Here is a 17844-nt window from a genome sequence, read left to right as displayed (position 1 = left end):
TTCCCCTGTGATTTGTAACTCTGTGATGCGCACCGACATTTCGTTCTGCGAACGTTGCACTGCTAAGAACTCGACTAGAAAGGAATGTTGACGGAGTTCCACCCAAGATTACGGCTTATGCAGAAGCTCTGCTGAAGACAGTGCTGTTGTGTATTTATAATGTCCTGTGAATAAACACCTGTCCCGTTGAGTCGTCTCCTCTTAGGTATTAAAATTGTACGATCGGATAAAATGGCTTTTAGTTATTTTAATTATAAAAGGAGTTCTTGACCTAGATATAGAAGGAAATTAAGGGGTCAACATGCTGATAATTAAAGCGACTGAGTAATACTAATATTTTTAAAAAATTGTATAGGGTGTTGTTTTTTTATATAAGGTAGTTTATTAATGATAAGCATGTTCAATAACAGGTTTAAATTACTTTTTCTTAAACCTTACCAGCTAATTTGCTTTGTATCACTGCGCGAAGAACAAAAAATGAATTGATCGATAATTTGTTAAAATCTATCGCTAGCTTGACCTAAATCTAGTTGAAGTGTATTCCGTCTGTTGTGTTGGGTATTTTTTTTTTTATTTTATTTGTAGGTCCCCACGCTGTCGGACATTTAAATGTTCTGGATCCGCTAGTGCGCAGAGAATGTTGTGTATGTTAAGTGTTTTTTTTTCCCAAAAACTAACCCCATTGTAAACATTAACCCTATGTATGACCACACACACTAACAAAAACACACCTCCATACGCCAGCGTTTTCTTGCATTCTTTGATGCACAAACGAATTCTCTTGACGTCTACAGCTCACTATCCTTCCTATTTAAAAGGGCAGGTCAAAGTAAGTAAAATAAAGTAAGATGGGGACACAGTGTGATTGACAATCGAAGCGTAAACATATTCATTGTAATTTTATCTTCGTGTTAAGCGAAATCTTTTGTAGTAGGCCTATTTTGGTCAGCAGAAGACTTCAATTGAACGATGGTTAAATGCGCTGTGGAAATTCGACCGTTTTAACGCTCGCAAAACAGGTAGAAATGGTTTGACAGATACATATTAAAATGTATTATTACTAAGAACCTTTTGAATAGTGTTTTAACTTAACAATTATTCACATGCGTTTATAGGCCCTAACTACATTGCAAATGCAACAGATTTTTTGCCCTAGAAAAAAAAAACACCCGTCAGCAAACTAAGTCACACAGCTTGAGAATAGCAGATCTAGAGAAAAAAAAAAAGGGGGGGGGGATTCTTTACAAATATTTTCAAAATACCTTCATATTTAAGTCATTAATTTTGCTAAATAAGTCTGCATGAAACTGTTTTGTTACAGAACTAGAACTATTCTTGCAAGACGCTGAAAACAAAAGTTGATCAACGCTGGTACCAACAATTTCATTTCATATTTACAAATTACCGGAGATTATATTAAAGGGCGGAGCGACATAATAAATAAATAGTTTAAAATAGCAATATTTTTATAGTATTTAGATATTTGACTAATTTAAAAACAATGTCTACACACACACAAAATAAAGAAATTCAAAGGCCTCCCCACACACACACACAAACCTGTCGAAGAGAGGGCAGATTTGCAACCACCCCCTCAACCCACATATCAGAGAGGGGGTGACTTAATATAAAAAAAAATTGGTTAACCTATAAATAATTAGAATATATTAAGAAAAGTAAATAATTCCCTTTACGTCCCTTACTCCCCCTCTATTTACAACTGAAATTTAATTCTCTCTCTCTCTCTCTCACTCTGTGTGTGTGTGTAGGTCTATACGTGTGTGTGTGTTTATACATAGGGTTAGAATTAAAGGATTTGGGGTTTTGATCACAAAATTGCTCCCCTCCCTCCAAAGTTCTGGATCCGCTCGTGGTTCAAACTGTTCAAGATCTGGAGGATTAAAAGTGTTTTATTTCATAAAGAGGATATTTGTGACCTGATTGACCTGGTGACCTTAGGAATAGACAGCGCGCTGCCACTTAACATTCTTTAAAGGCCTTCGATGTCAAGGTTATTTTGACTTCTTTACCTAAACACAAATCTCTGGCAGACCTTGAACCAATTCATCAGAATTCATATACAACTTTTAAAAATACCACGAAAATACCAAGACACCACCAAATTCCATTATTACATATCCTATTTTTCTTTGATTTCAAAATCTGTTGTAGGTCTTCTCAATTTTAGATTGGGAAAATGGAGTCGACACAACATAAATCAGTTTAAAATATTAGAAAATAAATTCGATGATTAACTAATCATTTACAAAAAAAAACATAATAAAACGACCCTCCCGCGGGGCCATACAGAAGAGTTAAGATTATTGAATGGATGGGGGAGATTATATGTAACGCATCTCCCCCCACCCCCGGGGGTGGATCCATCAGTGCTACTATCACCTTACTCTTTGTGCCAGGAAAGATTGGGATGGCTGAGTGGAAACGCTCAATTGGGTATGCCCACCCGGGCCCCCCTATCCCATCACATTACACACACACAAATTAGTTTTGGCTAGGACTGAGGCGAGATTCGGAGAGACACACCAGAAATAAATAATAATAAGTGAATAATTTATATTAATAACAACGAATTAAATGTTACCTGGTCTTCACAATGGGCTGACAGGTTGTCATGACTGTGCAATGGACGCAGAAATATGCCAATCAGAAAAAGTGACACTAGCCACCAAGACAACATGATGTGAGAAGGAAGCCATGAGACAAGTCTCCGGCTGTTAATTGGATCAATTGTTGTCTTCACACACAAACACAAATACCTACATCAAAGTTCTTAAGTTCTTTTTCGATGATGTTGGCCTAAAAAAAAAATAAGATGTCATTTTTTTTCGTCCCAGTATTTTTTTTTTTTTTGGGGGGGGGGGGGTAAAAACGATTTCGTGTGTATCGTAGTACACGCTATAGCTAGAAGGGCAATTCTATTATTATTATCATTATTGTTTTTTTAGCGGCCCCCGAAAGGGGAAAAGACGCTATTAGTTTTGTGCGAAATGTCGGTCCGTCTGACCGTTTGTCCGTCCGTCCCGTTTAGATCTCGTAAATTAGAAAAGATATTGAAAATCCGACATCACAATATTTTAGACCATTCAAAGTTCTGATGCAACGGCTCCTTTTTTTTTTTTCTGAAAGCGAAAAATCTAATTTTTTAAATCAGTTATGCAAGCAGTTTTTTAAAGAGAAAAAAGTTAAAAAAAAAAAAAAAAAAAAGCATTATAAGTTAGACCTAATTTAAAATGAATAGGAATCTTATAAACTTCATTTTTATGAACATTTTTTTTTATTGCGGAATTATTTTTTTTTTTTGAGGATTCGAATAAGAGATTGATTAAGTAGCTAACACTTGAGGATTTATTTCTGTGGATTACTTGTGTTTCTGTGTTTTTTTTTTTGTGATTCTGCGGATATTTGTGTGTTACTGTTTAGAGTGGACGGCGCGAGGGTTGTGTAGTAAAGTACTGTGTAGTTTGTAGTGTAGTTATCGTCTCTTTTCTGTCTCTGTACTTGTGATAAACCCTTGTAAAAATGTCAGTTAAGACATTTTTTATTGAAAAAAAGGACCTGGATGGTGGACTTGTCCACGCCCCAGGTACCTTGCTTCTAAAGCTGTCAGGCCAAGGGGCTGTTAAGGCCACTATGGCGAGCCTAATAGAGTGCCTGAAACTAACACCGGACGAAGTGAGTTCTCTCTATCGCTTCGAGAACCCCTTTGTCTGGTTCCTGGTCCCAACATCCGCCCGAGTGAGAACCCGTATACTAGGGAAATCATTCGGGAATGATAAGGACTTCAAGGTAGATGTCTGTACCTTAGAAGACGAAAAAATCAGGGTTACCCTTCACTGGGTAGCACCAACCATAAACAAATCAAAGATAGGAGAAATCTTTGGAGCCTTTGCAGAAGAAGGCTCCAAGACAGAGCCAATCAAGCTAGGCAACTCAGATAAGTGGGCGGCTTGGATCAAACTCCGCAAACAGACTGAACTCCCCCATTATATTCAGTTACGATATGAGGACGATCCGAGGACCAAAAAGGTCCTCGTGACCATCCCGGGACGTAGACAACAGTGTTGGCATTGCGGACAGGATCAGCACTGGTCAAACCAGTGTCCAAATAGGGCGAACCCCAGACGGGACCAAAACCCCACAGAAGGTGCAAAGGAGGTAGGAGGGAAAATCTCCTATGCCATGGCCCTTAAAGGGGAGGGAGAGAAAAAGCAATCCGAGATTGATCAACAGCTAAAAAAAGATGGCTTCACAATGGTTGAAAGCAGCAAAGGAGGGGGAAAAAAACAAATAGAAGCTATGGGAGCTACTCCAAGTGGTCTCCCCCCACCTAACAGCCCTGAAAACAAATCTAAGCAAAGTAAAAAAATTAAAACATCCGGAGGGGCAAGTTCAGCACCCACCACCCCAACCAAAATAACAAGAAAGAGGGCCCTCTCTCTCTCTTCCTCATCAGAGGATCTAAACGAGGATCCCCGGGTAGAGGAGGAGAAAAGAGAGGAAGAACAGTTCAAGCTCGAGCTGAACTTTCCAGACTCCCCGTCAGTGCTAGTCATAGATGAGGGCGAGGACCCTAACACACATTCAAACACATAAACAACAAAGCAACTCTTAAAGATAAAACGCACACACACACAATAGAAAAACAAACACGCAAACCAATCTCACACACTCATGGCAGACATCAAAATTTTGACACTCAACATCAGAGGGCTTAACAATAAACACACCTACATAGCACACCTCACAAGGAAATACAAGCCAGATTTTATCTTTCTGCAAGAGACCAACACACAGTTAGAGTACAAGGCCAAAAAAGCAGTCTCTCTTATGGGCCTCCGGGAGGGTTATTTTAGTTTAGGTAGAAAGCCACGAGGGACAGCCATTTTACAAACATCCAATAGGTTTTCAACCACACACTCATATCAAGACAATAGCGGGAGGATAGTAATAATTAGGACAAGCTCACAAAAACACACATACACGTTAGTCAACATTTATGCACCCGCTCAAAAAAAAGAGAAACACGAGTTTTTTGGAATGCTAAGTGACATTCTACACACTCAGTACGCAGGAGAAAATTTGATAGTAGGGGGTGATTTAAATTACATTGATTCCCAATTAGACAAGCAAAACACAAACACAGAGGGTCCTACTCCTCATGTAACAATTAAAACGCATGACTATTTGGGGGGAGTCATCAAGGCTTTCCGGTTAGTAGATGCCTATAGAGAAGTAGAGGTCATGGGCCGGGTCACCACGTTCAGGGACAAGGCACACCAAATTGAAACACGGATAGATAGAGTGTATGTGCCAAGGGCGTGCGAAACAAAAAGTGTAACACATCTCGTAGAGACGTTACAATATACAGACCACAAAGGAGTCTTAGTGGAACTGCTGAACCCAAAACTAAAAAAGAAAAAACAAAAAACACCGATCTGGAAACTTAACAACGACCTCCTAAATGACCCGCTCTATTTAAAAACAATCGCAAACCTCCTCAAAAATATAATACATGACTCAAACACACCCCATTTCAAAGTCACACAAATATGGACGCTAATTAAAAGCTCCATTAAGCAGCAAAGCCAAATACTGGCCACACTAGTTAACTCAAAAAGGAAAAAAGAAGAGGAAAGACTTAAAAATTTACTAACACACGAAGAAGACGAAGCAGCCAAAACACATATACTAACACAACTAGAAGAACTATTTAACTATCAATACAAAGGAGCGGAATTGAGGTGCAAAAGTAAAAAAATAACCGAAGGGCCTAACAAACTTTTTTATCAGCAGAACAAAACATTCAAATTGACAGAACTATTGACAACATTGTTGATAGTAAAGGAGAAACTATACATGACCTGGACAAAATAACAGACACATTTACGAAACACTTTACTAATTTGTATGACAAGGAACAGACGGACGACAACGCACAAAAAGTATTTTTACAGAACTGCAAAGAAATACCAATTACAGAACAGATAGAGACAGACGCTCCCTTTACGCTTGACGAACTGAGGGCTGCTTTAGATACAACACAAAACAACAAATCCCCTGGCCCAGACGGTCTGACGTTTGAATTTTACAAAGCCTTTTTTCCCCAAATAGGACCCCTACTATTAAATCTATACAGCGACATGTTAGTGACAGAACAGTTACCTAGAGATTTCAACTTAGCATACATCACACTTCTACCAAAAAAACAAGAAAACAACACCTCACCTAGCGACTTTCGACCGATCTCACTTCTAAACACCGACTACAAACTCCTGACGAAAATGATTTTTTTAAGACTAAAACCCCTCATACCACACTTAATAGGACAGGACCAATACTTTAGCAACCCAGACAAAAACATCGACGAACTTAACCATTTTTTAAGAGACATTATATATTACTGTAAAGACAAAGACTTGAAAGCAGCCCTCTTTTCTATTGACCAGGAAAAAGCCTTTGACAGAATAGACCATGATTACCTTTTCAAAATACTAGACAAGACGAAGACAGACGGAAGAATGAAGAAATACATAAAGCTAGTTTACACTGATGCCACAAGCAAACTCATAATAAACCAAACCCTAAGTGGCAGTATCCCTATTAGAAGATCTGTTAGACAAGGGTGTCCCTTTCTCCCTTTTTATACACCCTTTGCCTAGAACCCCTTTTAGAAACCATCAGGCTAGATCAGTGTTTCTCAAACTGTGTGCCGCGGCAGCTGAAGATTTGCAGGTGTGCCGCGGGAGTTTTCAGAACGCCACACGTGCAGCGTTACGCAGGTCTGCCTACTATTAAATTTTTATTTTACGTTGCGATGACATCCCCACTTGCAACGACCAGTAATAGTAGTGGGTCGCTCCATATTGACGGAAAGGGGTGTTAGCTCTTTAGGTTATGAAATTTTCCACTATACATAATTATAATGACTCAAATGTAGGCCGCCTTAGCAGACGCAAAGCAGTTCTTGAATTGGTAACGATAATAATAAGCGATGTGTTTCGTGTAAATTGTTTAGGTGTAAGCTAATAATAACAAAACAAAAAAAAGTTATCCATGGAGAAATACGTTAGCAAAAATGAAACTGCGAAAGCATTAAATGAAAAGCAAGGAACCAAACGAAGGTACAAAGAAGATTACATCGGATATAGTTTTATATCTTCTGGACCTGAAGATGCTCCATTGCTATTCTGTCTGATCTGCAATGCAACTCTGTCGAATGAGCCGCTTGTTCCAAGCAAATTGAAGAGACACATGGAAACAAAACATCCAGCTGTAAAAGCGCAACCGAAGGAATACTTTGAAAACATCAGGGCTCAACAAAATAAACAAGCTAAGAAACTTATGAATTACCTAACGCTGACAGAAAAGGGATTGATTGCAAGTCATAAGGTTGCTCAGTTATTAGCGAAACGGAAGAAAGCACACACAGAGGCTGCATCTGTCATTGCACCAACTTTAGCAATAGTTGTTGAAACTATCCATGGACCCGATACTGCCGAAAAAGTTAAGAAATTTCCTTTATCTCGCGCAAACTTATCGTCAGATTTACAAGATCAAATCTGCGAACACTTCGACTTGATTGACGATAAAGTTTCTCTGCTGTGGTCTCTTTCTTTAAGTTGATGAATCCACAGACGTTAGCGGCAAAGCCCAGCTGCTAGCTTTTATTCGGTTCATAAAGGATGAAAAATGTGTCAACGAATTCTTATTTTGCAAAGACTTACCAACTACGACCAAAGGTGAAGATATTTTCAAAGTGGTAATTGAAAACATTTTGCTATTTAAACTACAGTGGAAAAACTGTGTCAGCGTTTGCACCGATGGCTGTCCTTCAACGCAGGGAAATAGAAAGGGATTCGTCACTCTTTTGCGTCAAGAAAATCCAAATGTATTAGTTGTTCACTGCATGATCCACAGAGATGCTCTTGCCTTCAAGACTTGGCCGAAAGATTTGATGTCTGTTCTGGATCAAGTGATTCAAGTTGTAAACTTCATCAAATCTCGACCGCTTGCATCCCGACTTTTCTCAGAGCTTTGTGAAGAAATGGATTCAGACTAAAAATGTCTCCTGTATCACACCAACGTTCGTTGGCTCTCCAGGGGAAATGTGTTAAAGCATGTCGTCCAACTCAAGGCTGAGCTGATTTCATTCTTGGAGGCTGAAAAAAAAAGACTTTGGATTTTCTTTTCATGACGAGATCTGGTGGGTTAAGGTCACATTTCTCTTTGATTTATTTGACAAATTAAATTCATTGAATTTAAGTCTTAAAGGACCATCGGAAACCATCATCACTGCATCTCAAAACTGAAGTCATTTGGTGAAAAATTGATGCAAAGTAAGATCTCGAAAGGACTGCTTTCCTACTTACAATGAATGTGCTTCAAATAAAGAAATGAGCCCCGAAATTCTGGACACTTTGACACATCTGCAGTCAACATTGCAGCATTACTTTCCAACAGTTGGAAGTAATGAGTATGGATGGGTCAGCTCTCCATTTGGAAACAATGAAGCTACAAATCTTACAAAATGAAGAAGAAGAGCAGCTCATTGATTTAAAAAATGATGCAGTTCTAAAGTCAAATTTTGGGGAAAACAGCCAGGACCATGTTTTGGATTTCAATCAACAAGTTATATCCTGCAATCAGTTTATAAAAGCAATCAAAATAATTCTTCCATTTGCATCTTCATGGTTTTGTGAGTTTGAATTTTCAGCACTGACTGAAATCAAGTCTAAGAAAAGAGAGAGACTTCTTACAATAGACGATGAAATGCGAGTTTGTTTTTCGACTCTAGAGCCTCGATTAGATTGCATTTACTCTCAAAAACAGGCACACCCTACACATTAAATGTAATACTTAAAAACAGGTAAAATCTTTTTTTTTCTTTTTATTATAAAACAACTGTTGCTCTTAGTGGTGTGCCGCGAAATTTTTGTAGTTTTTTTACTGTGCCGCCAGACAAAAAAGTTTGAGAAACACTGGGCTAGATAGTGGAATCACGGGGATAAAAATCCCAGGCCCCACGCCCGTAGTTAAAGTTAAAGCATACGCTGATGACACCACCCTTTTTCCCTCCTCAGAAAAAGACATAGCCGCAATCATAGATAAGTTTATTCAATTTGGGAGGGCAAGCGGGTCAAAAATCAACATAAATAAATCTTGTATTATGGGATTGGGCAGGTGGGAAATCCCCTTAAACATCCCCTTTAACCTTAAAATAGAGAAGGCAATTAAAATATGCGGCATCACGTGGACAAGCAACCCAACATATTACCACACACAGCAGTGGGAAAATATTTTAAACAAAACCAAAAACACACTTAAAAGATTTCATTATACAGCAACTACTATATTTGGTAGAGCAATACTAGTAAACAACCTGGTCATCCCGAAGATAGTTTATTTAGCAAACATCACAGAACCTCCACCAACTTTTATACCAAGCATAAACACAATCATTAGGAATTTTATATTTAAAAGCACTATCAGGAACATTAAACACACAACACTTATACAAAACAAAGAGGATGGGGGGATAAACTTACAGGACATCAGAACCAAAATACAAGCGCTTAGATTAAAATACATAGGACAAGTAGCCAAGAACCCAAACAATTTTCCATTAACAATATACTACTACGGCTTAAGGTTAAATAAAATAATTCCAATAAAAAATGACACCCCACACCACTTTGGTACAAACACACATCCATTTTACAGATCCATATCAAGAATACTCCCTGGCAATGAACATTTAATACACAGTAAATTAAAAGACACATATACAACACTTAAGAAACAGTTACAAGAAAGATTATTCAATAGGATCAAATGGAGTAGAGAGTTAGGTGTAATAGATTTCAGAGACACTTTTATAAATCTACAAAGCAAACACATTACACCCAAAGCCAGAGAAATAACATACAGACTAATCTTCGGGATGACCCCTGTAGGAAGTAAAAAAAGAAATGTACACACATGTGTTTTCTGTCACACAGATAATGGTAACAATGAAAGCCATATGTTTTTAAAATGTAAAATATTTGATAATGTTAGATGCACTATGAAAGTCCTACTAGAGGCAAACTGTAACACCAATGTTAATCTTAACCTAGCTATTGTTTTAAATAAATTGCCTAAAATCAAAAGTAAGATGATTCATAAATTTAATCTAATAATAGTGAGTGAATACAGAAGTCTTGTGTGGCACAGTAGAATTAAAGTTGTTAATAACAATGTATCTTTAAATCCTTATAATCTAGAGTTAATATTTAGAAAAATAATTGAACATAGAATTGATAACTATACTGGTTAGATAGAAATTGTAATTATTGTATAATGTATTGTCCTTGATTAAATTGTCAGACCTCAGAGATAAAAATCTAAATACTGTAATCATTCTGTAAAGTTACTCTATTGGTATTATGTCAGTTAGTTTAAGTGGTTATGCGAGTGTGTGAGAGTGTGTATGTACCTGGGTTAAAGAGAGTTTGGGCTGAGAGATGCGGGATAGGAATCAAATTGAACTTTATTTATCTATGGAAAACTACTCAAGAATGTTTTTTAAAGGGAAGTCAACACTTTTGAAGAATTATTTCTCCCTCGCGGTTACGTCCTCTTTGATCACATGATCGGAGAGCATGTCACAAGTCAATATCAAGTGTGTCTGTACAACACTCACAGAACACGGCAAGCCCGTGGAAACGTAACAAGAACAGTATGACAATGTCTATATCTTAGCGGCAGCCTCGTCCTAGATATATTGGGAAACAAAGGAACAAGAAAACAAGACGCAACTGAATGGAGCCTGCGAAGAGACTAGAAACAAAAATAACCAAAACCAATAATCCTAAAGAATATAGACAAGGGCAGACAATTGAAAGTCAAGAATCTTTTATGAATAATGTAATAGTTTAAGACAAATTATCTATTTTTTTATTTATTTATCAATTTTTTATTTTTATTTTTTTTTTAAACCCCTCGTAATGAGAGAAAAAAGAATCCTTAATCGACACCCCTATCCTGAAATAATTTACACATGACCCTAACAGAACCCTGAACAATTGTGATACAGCAGCACCTTTGCTTGGTTAACTATCCCAGAACGATTCTAACAGACACAAGGGACACCTTGATGATGCTAGAGTAGCCCTCTTACATCTCAAGGAGACCTTTAAAAATTGTCGTGAGAGGGATTAACCTGTTCCCTGATCAGTCTTTTTAAATACACAAGGCATACAAGGCAGCTGTATAAAACCTATATTAGCTTGCCTTGCCTAATTACTTGCTACTACCTGGGAACATAGCATTGCTACAAAGTCAATTTCCGGAAAGATTGTTAATGATGCTGTGCAGCTTTGTTAATAAACTCATTTATGTAGAAGATTGTTACTGTTAAAGCAAAAATACTGAGGCCACTTATCAAGGAAGTCCTTTTTCTCTGTATTACTTTATAGAAAAGATGTTGTTCTGTTGTGTAAAATTAAATATTATTATATGTCTAAAATAATATTTGACGAGACAGAATGGAGGCTTAGGATGAAATCAGTCACTTTTTCCTCTTCGTACTACCACCAAGTTCAATACATTATGTCCCCTTTAACCATAAAGTGACAATGACAATGCCAAGTGCTTAAAAGGAAACATAAACCAATTGGATACAATCACACTACAGATTTCCCTTTGTTTCGTTTAATTTTTTTGGAAAATGTCTACAAGATAAGATAACTTAAATTCAGTTTGACTACAATTGAAGGCGTTGTCAAACTAGTGGATATTAAATGAATTGTAATTTCTTGACCACTCTTGTTTTATTTTTATTTTTTTGAAAATGACTACAAATTAGTAGAAATTAAATGAATTGTAATTTGTTGACCACTCATGTTTTATTTTTAATTTTTTGAAAATGACTACAAATTAGTAGATATTAAATGAATTGAAATTTGTTGACCACTCATGTTTTATTTTTAATTTTTTGAAAATGACTACAAATTAGTAGATATTAAATGAATTGAAATTTCTTGAAAAAAAAAAAAAAAAAAAAGAATAAGAGATTGGGCCTTTTCAAAACAATTGGATCAATTATAAGACATCAGGTAGGCCAAGGGAGGCGCGGTGGCTGAGCGGTAAAGTGCTTGGCTTCTGAACTGGGGGTCCGGGTTCAAATCCTGGTGAAGACTGGGATTTTCAACTTTAGAATCTTTGGGCGCCTCTGAGTCCACTCAGCTCTAATGGGTACCTGACATTAGTTGGGGAAAAGTATAGGCGGTTGGTCGTTGTGCTGGCTACATGACACCCTCGCTAATCGTAGGCCACAAAAACAGATGAACATCATCTGTCCTATAGACCACAAGGTCTAAAAGGGGAACTAGTTAGGCCAGGTTCACATCTAACTTTACATTCACTTTCCCCTATCCTTTGATCTGCGGGACCGTTGGGGCACTACACAAGATCTGTTAACCTTCTTTCTCCATTCTTATCTCTCATTTGTCTTTGATATAATTTCATTTGCATGTTCTTTCTGAAAATATTGAAGCCTGCATGGATGGACCTTTTCGGGGGCCGATTTTGAGTTTGTGTGGAAACACAAACACTTTTGTAACCTTGTTTTATATACTTTTCAAAAATATAAGCATTATTTTCTAGATAGTTGGGTTCTTTTGATAGATTCATTCAAAATGTTGGAGATCTTTATGTCCCACCCAGTATATATATATATTTATTTATTTAATTTAGTGACAATGTCTTCAATTCTGAAGACTAAGGATGAGTGCAGTGTTCACATGTCCATGCAAATCCAGTTGCGATCTGCATATTTTTCACAACTGATGAAGACAAAGCCGCTCTCTGTCGGTTGTTTGTGTGAATTTATGTAGGTCTTTATTTGTCTACAAATGTGTGGCCTACAAAATCTGGAATACACGTTTCTCAGAATAATATTTCTCTTCGCCAGAAATCTAAACAATTTTGTTGTGATCTAAAGTTGTTGAGTTCATTGTAATTACATATGTCTAAGAGTCTCGTGCCGTTTTAATTACACATGTCTAAGAGTCTCGTGCCGTTTTAATTACATATGTCTAAGAGTATCGGCTGTGCACCAACTTTATAATGCAAGAAAAAATGTGTTGATACAAAAGACACGACACGATGTGTAAATGAAAGAAGGAAGAAATGAATGGCTAATACAAAGGATCAAGTTCATCAAGATAGAAATTTGAAAGAGCTTGTACCCAAAGACAAAACCTTCACTTGTAATGATGTCTTTAAAACTAATAGCGGCTATTCCCTTTTCGGGGCAGCTAAAATTACCTTAAAAAAACAAAGTTTATATTAAGTGTAATTGTAGCGATTACTTTGGATTAGTCAAATGTTCACTTGATCTAGACTAAAAACAATAAATCTGTGCAATTAGAATTTTTTTTTACCAAATTGTTTTTGTTAAGCGCAATTTCATGCTGTTAGCTATCTCAATGCGCTTTTATCCTATCACCTGTCTGGGCCAGTAGGGAAAATAGGGGGGGGGTGTAAAGAAGGGGGTACCGGTATCTGTGTGAATTTTCCATGATCGCTTTTTAAATGCATAAAGAAAACGTGTTTACTCAAGGCGCAAGGGGACTAATTCAACTTATACCACTACATCTGTCAAGTACGATTTCTTTTCCTTGTTCGATACCAAACAAAATAATTAATTACCAATAGTTAATTTGTTATTTTTAGCGGCCCTCGAAAGGGGAAAAGACGCTATTAGTTTTGTGTGGCCTGTCTGTCCGTCCCGTTTAGAGCTCGTAAACTAGAAAAAATAGTGAAAATCCGACATCACAATATTTTAGACCATTCAAAGTTCTGATGCAACGGTTAATTTTTTCTTTCTGAAACGAAAAATCTATTTTTTTTAATCACTTATTCAAGCAGTTTTTTCATAAAAAATACATCACTTTTACAACTATTCACTATTAATAGTAACAAACACTTGATGCTTTTTATTAGGGGAAACGACTATTTACCATATTTTCAACACATTTATGCAAACGGTTATAGATTTTTTGTCATTTTTTTTTATATTTGTATTCTAAAGTTATGTAAGTTCTGTTATACTAAGTACGATATTTATACACACAAATTTATTTAGTATGTTTATAAGTCAGACATAATTTAAAACAACAATTAACAAGTAGTGTTTCATATTATCGTGTGAACTGCAATGCTGCGATCACTGTAGAAAACGTAACCAAAGGGAATTTTTTTTTTTTCAAGAAATTTTTTATTCTTGAGGAATAAGAGATTGCCCCTTTACAAAACAATTAGAGCAATTATATATTCATTATAAGACATTAGTTAGGTCAGGTTCACATCTAACTTCACATTCACTTTTACCTATCCTTAGGTCTGCTGGACCGCTGGGGCACCACACGAGATCTGTTAACTTTTTTTCTCCATTATTTTCTGTCAATTTAGAATTTCATTCTGATAATATTGAAACCTACCTTTTTACCTGCCTGGGTGGACCACTTCGGGGCCGATTTTCAGTTTCCACACAAACTGTCTTTGTAACCTTGTTTATTTATTGATTCTTGTTTTGTCATGTACAAGAAATAATTGTGCTAAATTTCAACTTGATCCGAAATTGGGGGTGAGAGAAACAACGCGTACATTTTTACCAGACAGACAGACCGACGGAGTGAGTGAGTTGAATCGGTATCACCCGGTGTGGTCAGTGCCTTCTCCCCCCCCCCCCAATCAATGTATTCAAATAAAAACTATCTCAGCACCAGACTGTTCAGACTCCCATGACTTTTAGCCGGCTCACATAGTCCTTCTTCCTGTCTAAACATGTCTTCCACTACTTGTGTTGAATGGCGCTCTGATGCGCACCATCAGTGTGGCTCGGGAGAGGAGTTACAACAATGCCCCCTTCTCAGCTCTGTTCGTCCCGAACAGATATAGGTACTCTACAAGGTAGTGGACGTTGGTCAGTGCAGGTGGAGGTCGGTCTGTGGGAGCCACAGACGGCAAGGAGCGTGTTCCCCACAAAGTACCCCACACTGCTCTCTCCAGGTGCCTTTTCTCCTTCGCAGTTGACCAAGTTTCTCTCGAGACGATGTCGCAATCGTTGTCTCTCCATCCTGACGGTTGTTGCTGCCGTTAGCCACCTGACACGTAGAGCGGAGATGATAGCTCTTGTTGTTAATGCAGTTAATCCAGATCGTCGGTTCAGCAGACTTTCTCGGTGAATGCTTTGCAATTAAGTCGGAGGCCCCCAGCAGGTCAGGTTATCAAACAGGTCACCAAAAACCAGCAGCATCTGAAAGACATGTCTGTAGGGCACGTGAGTAACGTCCAATGTGCAAAAGTTCATCAGCTGCTGCATCACGTCTTACTGGTTTCCTCTGACCACCTTCAGGTCTTCTCTCGCTCGTTATGGCCTCAGGACAAGCGCCTGTTGGGTCAAGACCTTGTTGGCAGGTCTTCTAGTACTTGCCCTCTCCCTGCAAGCTCCCGTCAGCACAGATCTCGTAGAAAGCCTGGGTGTAGGCAGCAGGAATCACGTGGACATGATCAGGTCTGTGCTCATCGTTGTGATATTCGTAGCAATCGCCAGGCTTGTCCCTGACAGCACTACCATTATCAGCGTCTCCGATGAGTAACGGATCGCTTATTCTTCTCGACATAATAGCCATCTGTTCGTCTGTCTTGTTTAGCAGATCATATATCGGTTCATCAGTCTTGCCGAACATGGTACACATCGATTCACCTGTCTTGCTCGTAGTGGTATTCATAACAGGTACAGCAATAGCTTCAGCCACAAAGCAGACTTCTTCTCTTTCTTCCACTGCGTCGACCCTCTGATTCATCTGTTCGTCAATGTTGGTGATTCTCTCCTCCACAGCATGTATGCGTTGGTTCATAGCTAATAACTCAGTTTTGATTACCGATTCCATGACATCTATCTTTTTGTCCATGTGATCTAACTTGTCATTGGCGTTTCCTAGCCCTGAGTTCAACTGTTCTCGGATAGACCCAATATTTTCGAGCACAGCTCCCATCTGTTCCTGCTGAAAACCCATCTTTTTAAGTACAGCTGCCATCTGTTGTTGCATATCTTCCATATCTGGTTCGACTTCAAACAGGTAGGTCTCGGGATCCTCCCCATCATCAACCAGGTTCTGTCGAAGGCTGGCTCTCACCTTTTCTTTGGCACAGAAGATCCTCAGCTCCCTGGCTCGGAGCTTTTCTTTTAACTGTTTACAGCTAAGTTCATCTAGTTTCCTAAGCGTTTTCATTCTTTCCTTTCGTTGAGCTGCCTAAATCCCACTTCGACACCCAATTGTTGTAACTCTAAGGCAGGCACTCAACGAAAGGCAGGTCGGCAACAGTATTTATTTATTATAAGCATCAACAAATAGTAATAGTTACTAGTTAGACTTGGTCTTCTGATATAAAGTCACAGGGAGTAATATGTTTTAAGAGTCCTACTTCATACCAGAACACAGAACAGACCACCGACACACTTCCCAGTGTCGCTCCAGGTCTCCCAAACAGTTTCTTAGTATCACACAGGACAGCATTCAGCACCAGACTGTTCAGACTCCCATGACCCTTTAGCAGGCTCACAACAGTCCAGGAAAAAAAGACAAATGAGTTTGTACTGTTACAAGTTAACACATTGGCGGACAAAAAGCAAGAGCTCCTCAATAGTGAGAAGAGACGAAAACTGAGCTGGTCATATTGTAAGACACTATCAAATGTCATTCGTCAAGGTACAGGAAAGAGAGGATGAAGAAAGGGTCGTCCAAACAAAAACTGGCTGGACAATGTAAAAGAATGGATCGGCCTTTACTAAGAACAGCTGCTGACTGGGAAAAATGTAGGGATTTGGTTACGTGAACTGTCACAGCACCCCTACAACGAAAGTCAAGGGACAGATGATGATTGCTGTTTCGTATCAAACGCGCACAATTCGCCGATCACGTGCTAAATATTAAGGCTTATAGATCTATTAGGCCTACATAATATTAGGCTACCGGTTTTTTTAAATGGGGGTGGGGGGTGGAGAATTGTTAAAATGCACGTTAATTCCCTAAAGCCGATCAAGACGTCCTAACTGATTCGCTCAAACATAATTCTGCCACTTTTCCCAATAAAATAAGGCCTATACACTTTCAAAAATTTAAAGTCTGGCCTGTATAGGCCTAGGCCTACAATTACAACTTTTTACGAGATGGACTAAAAACCAATACAGGGAAAAAAACACAATAAGACTATAGATGTTATGACATAGTATAGCCTATAATTAGTATATAAATAGTAGGCCTATATGATAATATATCTTATAGGCCTTATATAATAGTAGGCTTAGTAGCTAAATGTGTCTACTTACTACTATGTTCAGATCATCAACACACTTGTGTTGGTCATGAATGAACACAATAACATTTCTCAACGAATGGAATATGGCTGAGAAAACGTTCTTTTAACTTCACACACTTTTTTTATTTCTTTTAGAGCGCTAGATATCTAGGTCAACTTGCGAAGGTGGCAGTAGATCTGAAAGCCAAGTAGCCAATACTGCAGTAAAGCCAGTAATTCATTTTGAATGCAAGTGTGCTGTTGCCAATTGTGTAGATTTTCACACTGTTAAAGCAAGCTAGAGTCACTGCTTTGTCATTAGAGCTCTATAGCTACGATTACTAGATTACCATTACGAAATGAACAATGGAAGGCGTAACAATTAATAAATCTGGATCCTATATATTCTAGCATTTCATAAATTTCAATGTAGCGGAATTTTACTTACAGGTTACGCCAAATAAGGCCATTGGTTGA

General features: G+C 38.0%; 1 protein-coding gene across 1 annotated transcript in view; it reads right to left on the bottom strand.

The window, feature by feature from the left end:
* The window catches only part of LOC106055505 (metalloprotease TIKI1-like), a 37067-nt gene extending 19478 nt beyond the window's left edge, over positions 1-17589 (bottom strand). Inside the window, exons 1-2 of the mRNA XM_056029543.1 lie at positions 17399-17589; positions 2603-2817 (exon numbers count right to left, since the gene is read on the bottom strand). Of these exons, the coding sequence (XP_055885518.1) occupies positions 2603-2698 (96 nt within the window). The 5' untranslated portion in view covers positions 2699-2817; positions 17399-17589. The remainder of the gene's footprint in view (positions 1-2602; positions 2818-17398) is intronic.
* Positions 17590-17844: the final 255 nt, after the last annotated feature.

This window comes from Biomphalaria glabrata, chromosome 5 (genome assembly GCF_947242115.1).
Source record: "Biomphalaria glabrata chromosome 5, xgBioGlab47.1, whole genome shotgun sequence".
Classification (NCBI taxonomy): domain Eukaryota; kingdom Metazoa; phylum Mollusca; class Gastropoda; family Planorbidae; genus Biomphalaria; species Biomphalaria glabrata.
Note: the sequence above shows the minus strand (reverse complement) of the source record. Positions and strands in the feature narration are given on the sequence as shown.